General features: G+C 38.3%; 1 protein-coding gene across 1 annotated transcript in view; it reads left to right on the forward strand.

Moving 5' to 3' along the window:
• Positions 1-3835: 3835 nt before the first annotated feature.
• homer3b (homer scaffold protein 3b) overlaps positions 3836-12694 on the forward strand; it is a 36441-nt gene continuing 27582 nt past the window's right edge. Inside the window, exons 1-5 of the mRNA XM_010785860.1 lie at positions 3836-3913; positions 4236-4303; positions 7741-7897; positions 9551-9682; positions 10641-10748. Of these exons, the coding sequence (XP_010784162.1) occupies positions 3836-3913; positions 4236-4303; positions 7741-7897; positions 9551-9682; positions 10641-10748 (543 nt within the window). The remainder of the gene's footprint in view (positions 3914-4235; positions 4304-7740; positions 7898-9550; positions 9683-10640; positions 10749-12694) is intronic.

Below are 12694 nucleotides of genomic sequence, written 5' to 3' on the forward strand. Positions count from 1 at the left end.
GGAACATAAAGGATTTTATAAAAATGGATTAAAGATACTTCAGCCCACAGCTTTACTCTCTCCTTCTCTGACAATGGCAGACTCTCAGCGCAAGGTATTTTTTAAGAAAACTTTCAAACTCTTTAGTGTAATTTTAAATCTCCATTTAGCACCACATCAAAATCATCCAATGACTTTGCTGTGACAGCCTCCTGCGACAGACTGCTGCAGACTTGTGTGTTGGATGAATGCAAGGACGTGCAGAAGATAAAGTGGTTTTGCCCACAGAGGATTGAGCCACACTTGAGGATTGAGCCCTGTTTCCCGCTCGCCTGCCTGTCCTCAGATACCAGCAGAGCTGTGTCTCTCAGGTTTTACCAGTCTGTTTCTTCTCTCTCTTCAACTCTGACCCTGAATCAACATTTTTGAAACGTCTCCAGGATATGATGTGCAAACTATGTGCAATATATACTTTATATACATATGCCATCTTTAATAACTGTAATATATATACCGGGCTGCTAAATCCTAAGAACTGCTACAGGATTTGATTTGTAGATTTGATTTGTTTTTGATCTGTATTTTTGAAAATTATGTAACTTTTAGTTTTTATCTTTTTTTAGCATATTGTTTATTGTATTATAACTTAGTACTTTTTTAGCATATTGTTGTGTTGTTTGTTTATTATATTGTAACTTAGTACTTTTTTAACGCATTTCAGATATGCAACACTAAGCTGTCTGTGGCTCTTTCCTGCTGTAACGCTGCAAATTTCCCCTCTGTGGGACTAATAAAAGTATTCTGATCCTGATTCTGATTCTGATAAAGATCTAGCTCTCAAAAGCTGTTTTTTTCAAATATCTAAAGCACTATAGACAATAGACATACAAAAATGAAGACAAATAAATGTTAGGTCATGTCAAATGATAAAGAAGACTGTTTTGATAATTTACCTTACATAATTTGGTTGTAGCTTCACATTGCAAGGATTGGAGGAGTGTTTGGTTTGCCTCTAGGAAAATTGTGACCAACAGTTCCAGCGGTTTTCTGACCACATTTTCATACATACTTGGACCTGCATATCTGAAATTAAAATGGATATCTAAACACAGTTTGAACTTAAAATGACACACTTTATTAATTAGTTCCTGGTGGTACCTGATATTTGCACAATATTAAACCTCGGTATCTTTTCACCTCCTGAATAATACAATGTAGCATGTTGTCATGTTTTTGACCCCTGAGCTGTAATCTGCAGTTCTCCCTCGGTGTGTGTGTGTGTGTGTGTGTGTGTGTGTGTGTGTGTGTGTGTGTGTGTGTGTGTGTGTGTGTGTGTGTGTGTGTGTGTGGTATGACGGAGGGGGTAGGGAATAGGTGGATGTATATATGACCTGGAATAGATTGAGAATAATTGATCGAGAATATGACCCCTCACTTGATGTGTTCCTCTGCCTCACAACAGGAGCTGTTTTACCCTCAGAGTAACTGCTGTATTTACATTTACAACATTTACTATTTAGAGATACTTGCACTTTGTACCTGTTCATGCTAAAGAGCGTTTCAGTTTAACAAATGTTTTTAAATAAATAAATACAAAATAAGTCTAAGCTATTGAAATATGATGCATTTCTGTCTATTAAACTAGCAAACATCATATGCCAATGTCACCCATCATATAATAATATGGCTGTTATGTGTTTTTCAATCTTAACTTTAGTATATTTATTTGATATTTTATGCACATATTTCCGTGCATAAAAGAGTTAAGTGTTACGTTTATATTTTTGAGCTTCTTTATATTTTTAAAAGAAAGTATTGCTTTATATTTCTAAAATGGTCAAACAGGTATTTAGCATTTTAGTGGTACTCTTACAAAAAGCTTAAACGATTTTCCCATTGGATTATTGCAGATACTAAGCTCTGTTGGAAGCAGATGTCTATAATAAATTGTTTGGTTCAGCAAAAATAATCTTTACAATTGAACACAACATTTGTTGAGGCATAAATACAATTGGCTGTAGGAAAACGCTAACGGTAGGCTAAACAAGCTACACCACAGCCACATGACTTCTCCTCACCTCCACTGTAAAGGAGTTTCATCGTGTTCAGCGTGATGACGTTTAATAATGTGGAGAATTTACTGCTGTTGAAAAACTTTAATTAAAAATCTCTTTAAGCTTTTGTTAACACCAACCTTATTTCCAACCAAAACCACATTATCTTCTGAATGAGCAGGTGCAAAAATGCTATCTAATTTTCACTTATAGGACTCATTCCTGCAGCATTCTGGGGAGCTATCCATTTATATTTTTCTCTTTAACAGTCATAAATCTAGTTACTTATGTTCCTGTGCAGTTTGGCGGTCTGATCCTAGTTGATTTAATTTTAGCTTAACATTTGTCAGAGCGCTCTTCAGGTTGTCAGAGTACCGCTCTCCATCATACCCATGACTCAGGGTTTACTCTCAGAACACCTGTTTCATTTGATTAAGGGCTACACGGTTTACTGTTAATTGGATCAGGTGTTTGTAAAGCACGACATCAGAGTACTCTCCTCTCTACGGCTCTGCGTTAGTCCAGACATCCTCTGTGGCTGTCAAGCTGCCGTACAGAGTTTGCTTTCCCTCACCCCAGGAGAATTAAATCCAGTTTTAATCTGCTCATATCATCAAACCGCAACGTGATGCATCCGGTCTGAGCTGATTAGCTTGACGGGGATTTCACATTGCAACGTGAAGACGGCCGAAATGAATGGTGGGACATTGATTTCTGTGATCCGCTGTGACGGCAGGAAGCTGATGAGCAGTCAGTCATCGTTTCTCATTAAAATGAGAATATGATAAAATGGATATCCTGTCAGAAGCTTCTTTACTTTGATGTTAATTATAATTAATTATGTTTGGCTTATTGGCTTATTGCCATTAATATCCTGGTTATCAGTTACGCAGCCACATGATTAGTTTTATTGAGCCTAATTAAGTACTTTCATGGTGCTGGTAATTTTCTAGATTTGTGTCTGATGATCTGAGCAGGGTTTTACCTCCAGACACTGTAACATAAAGGTTGAGGCTCCACAAACCCCAGAATAGACATAAGAAAAATGGCAGGTACTTTCACAGCCTCTTAACTTTCACATTTGTTGTTAAAATGTCAGTTCTCAGGAGTGATTGCACAGTGAATGTTAAAGGTGATGGAGATGATAACCCTCACAAAGACTCGATGCAGTGAGGACAGGAGGCAACAGTCTTGATTCGCTAGATGCCCTGCCTGTTACAGCGTTTGTTTGTTGTCTCTAAGTGCAGAATTTACTTTTTGGTTGGTGCAATATGTCAGTTTGTTGTTGTTTTTTTGCCGAGTGACGCAGTGTTGCAAACTTTGTTGCTAAAGAAGTAACTTTTATACTCCTGCAATTTTATTTCTTAGAACAAAACACAATTTGACAACCAAAGCATTTATACTTTACATGTTTGTACAATTGTGGTGCCTTCAATATGAAAGCATCATGCATCATATCTCTGTGTTTTTGTGATCTGTTTTGCATTTGGTGTAAAATACAACCGAAAGCCAACATGAAAAGCATGAAAAGCAGTGACATGAGAGATAGTCTTATAAGTGCAATCATGATGCATGCAAAAGAAGCATGCTGTAAAGATATTGCATGGGCTATTCTAGGATATTCAAAAACTGGACATACTGTATAACTGGATTCTCTCACTGCAATAATAGCAACACATATTTAACAGCAGGCCACCATTATCATTTAAACGACAGTTTAGCAAGAAACAGCCTTGACTATTCCCTTCTTCTTCTTTCGTGTAACGTCAGAGGTCCAACTCAGTGTCGTGTAGCCATGCCGGATGCGGGAGGGCCCGGCTAGCTCCCACTCCTGCCTCCAAGCAGCCGCCAACCATGCATCTCTGGAGAGGTCCTCAGAGGTGGAATTGAGAATCTCTTGTGCTGCCTTGTTGAAGGGGAGGCGGGACTTGAGCCTACTTAGGGGCGCTGCTCTCGTTGTCGTGTTATGCAGGATGTACCAGTCATGCTTTTTGGGCTTTCCTGGCCAGGGCGAGGGTGGCAGCCTCCCGTCGGAAGCCGGCTGGAGCTATTCCCGCGAGGACTGGCAAGAGGGACACAGGCTATTCCCTGTTGATGGATGTTAGCTTTTATTTGCAGATATTTTTGGCTACTGACAGAGGGAATAACACTGCTGTAAATAAACATTTTCTGACTTCCTTATGTTGTCCTTATGTGTCCTAGTTATTCATGACAGAGAGCCAGCACACACCCATTAGCAGCACACTGGAACTGGCACATTTAAATGGAAGGTAGCCATCATTATTGTTGTTGATCGCCAAATGTGCAGCTCCATAGGGATTTTCTCGTTATACAGCCGGCCGCACTGCATTAATTAGGCTGATGTCAAGTTAGGTGGGACCAAGCTAAATGCTTTCAGTCAATAATAATAACAAGCCAGGCTAATAGATTTGTATTCTCAGAAAATGATCAACTCAATTATTGTGAATAAATATTGACCACAGTTTGTTGTTCTATTCCCAAAATCTCTAGCAATTGGGATTAATTATAAAAACCATTTCAATTTTTGTTTAGACTCCAAAAATCTTCAATCACATGTTTATTCTATCTTTATCCTTACCAACATGGAACAGGATCTTGAGTTCAAAGAGCAACACCTCTCTTACCTTGTTAGTATTGCAGAAAAGGTGAAAAAAAAGTCACAAACACATTTGCAATACGTTTGTCAGTGTTGCACACAGGAAGGCTAAACGTATAACTCCGGATACATCAATTTGACTACACTTGGTTTGAGCTGTCTCTATCTGGCCATTGGTTTAGGGTCCCTAGGGCTGCTGGAATATACATAAGAAGTATTTTATTCCCTTTGCCATACATTAAACACAGAATCGCTGCACTTGTTATTGAATTAGATGTGCGCTCTTTAATATTTATATCATTCATTAGCTGCTGCCTGCCCGTTTGCTCAATTATGTATTATGTACTTCGCTTTGTATGTTTTTAATGATGTTTATGTGCAATATATGTACATTCGCTGTACTTGGGAAATGCGAAAGACACATTTCCACTCTGATGGACAATGAAGTCAATCTGTCTTATCTTGTTCTAGCCGCTGCCATTCTGCCATCTAACTGACAACTAAATCTGCTCCTTTGGCTGGCTGCAATTGTCTATTGTTAATTGTAGCTTCACAAATCTTTTTTGAAACAATAATGACTATTGTTTGTATGCAAATGTTCAGTAATTCCAACCAAACCCAGTGGGAACAATGCTTCATATAGACAGTGCTGACCTATTTGGTTATTTCCTTTGCTTGGACAAAGAGCAGGGCCTCCTCCCAGCACACATTTTGCTCGTTAACGTCGGGATATAATTGACTTGCAATGGGAACGGCTCATTGCCTACATTGACATTATGCAAACTCTATTCGCTGTGTAATGTTAGTCCCAGCAGTGAGTCTCCGATTCTTCAAAGAGAGCATGATGGCTAATTGGACTGCTAGCGGTTAGCAAATCTTCAGCTTCATTTGCACCAATAGGCTCATTACACCAGGAGAACATCAATGACCTCAAGGATACTGAAAAAACAATCCCATACACATATTGGGGGTATGTTTCCCCTATTTATAGCCTAATAATCCATCATTTTGCACTCGGCGGGAGAGGGACTTTCCTAAAGTGTCAAACCAGTCAACGGTTTGCTCTCAAACAGATGAAGAAGATGAGATACTTCTAATGATGGGTACAGATGCTTTAGCCTTTTGGCTTTGATCAATGTACTAATACAAGGGTCAAAGATTTCCTAAGGATAACTACAAATGCATTTTTCATCATTCTTGTCTCAATTAAATCATAAAGCAGCACGTGTAAATATTTGAATAACATTTGTAATGTTTTATCCTGAAAAATGATACCATCCAAAAATATGACCTATAGGTAGTAGATTTGTAAATGCTGTAAATAATAATGAATAAAGCAAATCTAATGGGAGTTTATTGACAAGATTTGAGAGAGCACAAGACAACATCTGAGCCCTACGTTTCAGACTCAAACCGTTTCTCGTTACAAAAATGGTAGATTTATCTGCATGCTAATATTTGACCAAATGAGAATCTTTTTGGTTTTGATATGAAATGTAACTTTGTTATTATGCAGTTCTGAAACTTTAGGCATAAAAGCAGCGTTTATTAGTGAGTCATTTTCTAAAGAAATTTGACCTCCGGTGCTTGGCACACTGCGTCGAAACATGAAGTAATACGTGCAAAAGCTGTTTTTCTGCCTGAGGTCTGGTTTTAGTAAAGGTTTTCAGATATCTGCTTGTAAAGCTTCCGCCACAACCCAAATAAAGGGAGATAAATACAAGTTGTAGTGCTCAGGGCATTACAAATAAAGTGACTTTTTAACATTCTCCCAGTAATGCAGGGTTATCCAAGAAGTCAGCCGTAAACAGTTTTTAGTTCTTGGATATAATGAGCAAAGTAAAAATGTTATGTTATGCACATTGAATCAAATGTGTATTGTCTGAGAGAAACTTGGACATTGTTTATGAATGAATGAAAAGTCAATTTTCGCGATGATGAGATCGTACCTACGTTTCAGTGGCAGAAAACTTCCACACATGAAACTGTTATCAAGTAAACTAGAGGTAAAAGTCGATATTTTACTTTGGCGTGTGAACTAACCGTTTAAGAGAAGTGTGAATATAGATGGATAGAGTTTAAAATGTAGGGAGAATGACAGTCTGTTCGCGTATCTCTATATTCAGAGCACCTGAGAACTCCACAGAGAAACATGGGGTCCATGCAAAGTGTCACATGCAGCAGATCTATGCCTCTTCAAAATCAAGCGTGTAACACTGTTGTTCACTATTCACTGTTTATCACTGTGCAATAAAGCTGAGAGACAAATGAAGAGTTCGTGCAGAGGAGGGATTTATTCACCTTCTTGAAAAAAGTAGTGGCATGTGCTGTTAGAAAATGATTTATAGCACAGCTTTTAAACAAAGTAGGTGCCCTCCAAAATGTTCTGTTGTAATTTTACTCTATTGTTTTCATTTCTTTTTCATCAATCTATTATTTATGACAAAAGTTTCTTTAAAAGAAATCAGCAACCCGAGGTTATTTTGCTCATGGGACAATGAAAACACAAACTAATGAAAAACAACACTACTGAATGCAAAAAAGGATAAGCAAAGTATTAATAAAACATTTTTTGGGAAAGTACAATATTGTATTATAATGCTGAATATTATTGTATTGCATCTTAAGGTATCCAACATGTGAAACATTTCTATATGACTGATATCTGAGTTAAAGACTACAAACATCAAAAAAAAATCTGCAGACATAAATGGATGCAATTATTCATGGATATATGAAATCAGATGTTCATACAGCACATTGCTCGTGCATTAGCATGTGGTTTGATATTCTTTGATAGTGTAGTGGTGGTGACGTTTGTACCATTTGTACATACAATAGTTATAAATGGTTAAAACACTACCTTACTGACACTATACTAAACACACATATGAGTGCTGTAAACAGAAGCAGCTTTCACCAAATACACCTCCTGCTCTTCTTCTACAGAGTGAGGCCTTCTTTTGAAACCATGGTTCTATCTTGACATGGGGACATACCTACCTGGATATATTCTGAAGTGTTCCTAAAATGAATACAAAACTTAAGCATGTGTAACTTTTTAATGTTTCTTTGCTGTGTTTTTTAAAGGGAGCAGCCCATCTTCAGCGCCCGAGCTCATGTCTTCCAGATTGACCCGGCCACTAAACGCAACTGGCTGCCGGCCAGCAAACACGCCGTCACCGTGTCCTTCTTCTACGATGCCAGCCGCACCGTCTACCGCATCATCAGCGTGGGCGGGACCAAGGTGGGAGCCTCACAATAACTGCACTGATACACATGAATAAACTCTACTTCCTATGTGCATATCACACATAAGGGTATTTGGTGTTATAATATTCTTCTGCTTCGATTGTTTCAAGAGGATAAATGGTAAAAACCAATAAATCATTATTTAAAATTGGTTTGTTCAAAAGTTTTTACCAGCATAGATTGTTTCTAAAATGGTCTTTCTAACTAAATAGATTATTGTATTTCTGTCAAATTAAGCCAGCACGAGAGGCAGTGGGACTGCTCTAACAATCAAATCAAGCGTTTATTGAGCCCTTTACTTCTGCAGTAACACACTGAACTCAGCAGGGAATGAACAGTATTTTCTTTATGTTGCATTAATATTACATCATTGTAGGGTTTCTTCTCATTTTATGTTGTCTCCCTCTGTGCACCCTATCCTGTGTTTGTTTTTTTAAATAAAGGGAAAGAAATCTGTTTTCCATTAGGTTTAGGCCGTTATGGGTGGGGATGCATTAGTCATATGTCAGCAGATTATTTATAACACACCCACATTGGTAATACAGCATCAACAAGAAGCCCCTGGGAGTCCCAACAGTGACATCATACCTTGTTGGCACGTAAATGAAAACCCTTTGTAGTTTTCAGCCAGTGTGCTAATTTAATACACTGGGACTTGAAGCTTTTGTAGAGGAGACCAAAGAAATCTACGTTTGGCATCAAAACCTATCATTAGACTGTTAGGATGAGACGATCCCTGAACAGATCATCGCACACCACAACAAGCCTTTTCACTTTGCGCTCCGTCTTTATTTGCACGCACAGCTCTTCCGTAGACGTGCATAATATTGTTTTGTTACTCTAAAGTGATACAACTGCTAAGGATTCAGAGTTAGACTCTTACCTTCCATACATCTGATCTGAGGAGTTCATTTTGCCATGTTTGTTTTTTTAAACTTGTTTTTTTCCACATTGACAGTAAGGACAAAGAAATAGTACCATTAAAAAAAACAACAACATACAATATCTTGCCCCGTTTATTATTGTAGCTAATGATAAGGAAATCTATAGAAGTCAAAGCGAGCAGTATGTTGATTGTGAATATCTGCTGCACAGTTGGCCTCTTGATAATCAGATGTAAATCAGCACATTTGCTGCTCAAGTACACGCAAAGAAAAATCTAAACAAGCTTTAATGAATTTGGCCTTTTATTAATGTTTTTTAAATTGGGTCTGGATAGCGTGCATTTTTGTCCTTGAAATAACATTTAAACAGGCATTTTCAAGCACATTGGATTGATAAATGCATTCAAGCAAGTGAGTTCCAGAGTAGTTGGGATCCATCAAAACTACTGTGGTTTCTGATTCACCCAATATTATGAAGACATTTGTGTTAAAGTATTCAAGTGAATGTATGAGTTTGAATTTATAGAAAATTCATAAAATATAAATCCTAAAAAGAAATTTGAAATATTCCACTCATTTTGACCCATCTCCCCAGTTCATTTTGGCCGAACATCTTCCAGTGTGCACAGTAATACAACATTTTCCTTTTTTCTTTTTTTTTCTGGCTCTGCTTTATATAAATATTGTGTATTTATGTGCGGCATCCTATCATTTATCTACTTTTTTCTCCATTCAATGTACATTTCTTATATTCCCCGTGTTAGGCCATCATCAACAGCACCATCACCCCCAACATGACCTTCACCAAAACGTCCCAGAAGTTCGGGCAGTGGGCGGACAGCCGGGCCAACACGGTCTACGGCCTGGGCTTCTCCACTGAGCAGCAGCTGCACCAGGTAGATGCCGCTCACACTCCTCAGCAGCATTTTTAATAAAATACTTCAAAGAGTTTTACTTTAATTATATATTAGAGGGGAACGGTTGCGTTTGGAGATGGAGACTACAATCATATATTGATCAAGACTCCTTTTTCAATGTATATTAACACATCTTTTATTCTGTCAGTGTATAATGCAGCTGGTCTAAACATACACAACATTTCTCCATTGTCTTCGTCTCACTATGAGCCAAGTTTACATAAACTTCCACTATATCTACTATAATTGAATTTTTCCTCAAGATTTTATTTTTGTGAGAAAACATGACCTTAGGAGATCATGTTTCTCCCACAATTTGCAAAATATGCTTAAAACGTATTTATTGAAATTCCAGATAAAGAACGTTAAAGGTGGGTTAGGTAATTTTGGAGAAACCAGCTCGAGTGCGATAGAATTTGAAAATACACAGCTGGAAAAAATCTGCCACTTCCTGACAGAGCCCCTCCTCCAACACACACGAACGTGCACATGACCAATGAGGGCACGAGATAAGTTTGTGCACAGATGGAAAGCTGACAGGCAGGTAGGCCATCCAGTTATTTTAGCCGGGCCGGCTAAAATGATTGGTCGTGCTTTTTACAGCGCCACGGCTTCCACAGATGACATTTTTGAATGGATTTTTTGTCAAAGCACTAAAGATATTCATTGCTATCGGGATGTTAAGAGCATTCCATGGAATATAACAAAAAGTGTACCTCAAGCCGGTTTCTCAAACTTACCTACCCCACCTTTTAAAGGCTCAGAGGTCACCTCCCCTCCACAATAAATTAATCAAATATTTGTATTTGTCTATAATAATGCTGCATGATCCAGAAAGAAAAGTACAACGATGATGAAAAGTTGATTTTGGTATGATGTGTATGGTTTTCAGGATATCTCAGCAAACGGAGAGTAACTTGTGTTCCCTCTCCTGCAGTTTGCAGAGCAGTTTAAGGAGGTGAAGGAGGCGGCACGTCTGGCCAGAGAGAAATCTCAAGAGAGGTTTGAACTGTCCAACCCGGCGCTCAACATTGCAGCTCCAGAGGTAAAGCACTACTCTACTCTCTTAAAGGTTTTCTCAGTTTTTGGCTGATTAGAGAATGCCCCAGGTAGAAAAAGGAATCCCAATATAGTCAAAATAACCTGAGCTACTGATCATAATCAATCAGCAAAAACAAGTGAATTACAAGGGAACATCTGCCCTGCTAATTTTATGTAATTTCAGCATCAAATTAATCCCCTTGATTAAAGCTTTTTCCATTTGCGGATCTGTAAACTTCAACCACAGATTTCACTGCAAACAGTTTTCAGTGAGAACCTAAAAATGAAATGCAAAGGCAAAGATAACATTGAAATCTGTCGACAGGGGGTTGTGGATTATCCTGTGTAATCAAGACATTTATTTTTGGAAAGACGCATTATTGGGTCACACATTATAGCTGAGATATGAAACTAAATCGGCATGTAGGATAGTTTTATTCAAACTCAAATAATTATTGGTGGTAATAAAAGTAAGATTTTCAGTGTCACAATCATATCGAGAAAATCCATACCAAGAAGGGAAATGCCACTAATAGTAAGGATGATTTTGCTGATCAGACTTAAGAGAAAACCTTTTAAACAAGTGAAAATAGTAACAGAGTTTAGTGTCTACAACCTAAAGGCCAATACAACTCAGAGGAGCAGTTATACTCCAACCAACTCAATGGCTTTGTTCCTATTTTACACATATACAGAATCACAAGGGATTAAATGTATCGCCGTCTGGCCCGGCCATTATTCTCCCATTGGTTAACTCCATTAAAGGATTTCATGCATGACAAATGGAGATGGGAAGCAGAAAGAGACGCTGAAGGTGTTTGGAGGGGCAGTAATGGCGGGGACTGAAAGAAAGAAGAATGAGGCATCAGGAGGATGGGAATGAGGGAAGATGGAGGAAGGGAGTCGAGCTGAATCATCCATAAATGAAATAAAGCTGGCTTCTGCTGAAAGGACAATGGTCAGCTTTTATCCTGCCAGTGTCGGTGATTTCTGGTGGATTGGATAACTCTAAGATTCAGTTGGAGAGGGGAAAGTTTGCCTGTAGTGGAAACTTTTAACTTGTCACCTTTCTCTCTCACAAAAGTAGCCACCCTGTGGTGACATTACAAGTACATGATAAGACACACGGTTGTATTTTTATAGTTTTTCTGATACCTATAGCATTAAAATGAACAACTAACAAACACTCTGACTGTGATTTAATTGTTCCAACATAGAGGAAAAAGGTCTCATGCTATCTTTGGGAAACTAGCAACTCCGCTAGTCGTGTTTATTAGTAAGCTGTGCCAAGTGTTAGCATTAAGAGTATTAGTATTAGCATTAAGAGAGTGTTGTTATAGTGACTGTGTAAACCAGTATTTGTGTGTGTCTGCAGTGCACTGTGTAAAGTCCAAACAAAAAGCCATTCAGCCTCATGCTGCCAAAAACGACCTGAGCTCTGAGACCCTCGGATAAGAGCTGAAGGTTTGTCTTGTTGTTTATTTAGTGAGTGCAGCAAGAAAACATTGCTTGATAGAACAAAACAGAACAGCAATAGCAAGGATGGAGAGACGCCACATATTAAACAATATTTCATCAATCTAGCTGCGTTGAATGGTAAAGTGGTATCGCATATTGTTTAATGGAGAGCATTCGACAAGAGTAATGATTTAAGGGTAGATGGCTCAAAGTTAAGTGAAATACTGAATCTCCACACTAAATTACATTACATTTTGTAAGTTCTCTTCATTTAATGATCATGTACTTTTCTTAAACAACAACCAACGCTTAGTTGAGATGGTAACAAAAAAAGGTTTGTTGACAGGGAACAGTACCTGTCCAGGCTGACAGCGAAGGGCAAACTCTGCCCGGATCCATCCCATCCACTCCAGTTACAGACAATTCCTTCTGGTCGCAGATATGGATATGGCAAATGTAATTGCCGTCAATACCAACAAAAAAAAAAGAGTA

The sequence above is a fragment of the Notothenia coriiceps genome, unplaced genomic scaffold (assembly GCF_000735185.1).
Source record: "Notothenia coriiceps isolate Sejong01 unplaced genomic scaffold, NC01 NC01_scaffold00028421, whole genome shotgun sequence".
NCBI classification, from domain to species: domain Eukaryota; kingdom Metazoa; phylum Chordata; class Actinopteri; order Perciformes; family Nototheniidae; genus Notothenia; species Notothenia coriiceps.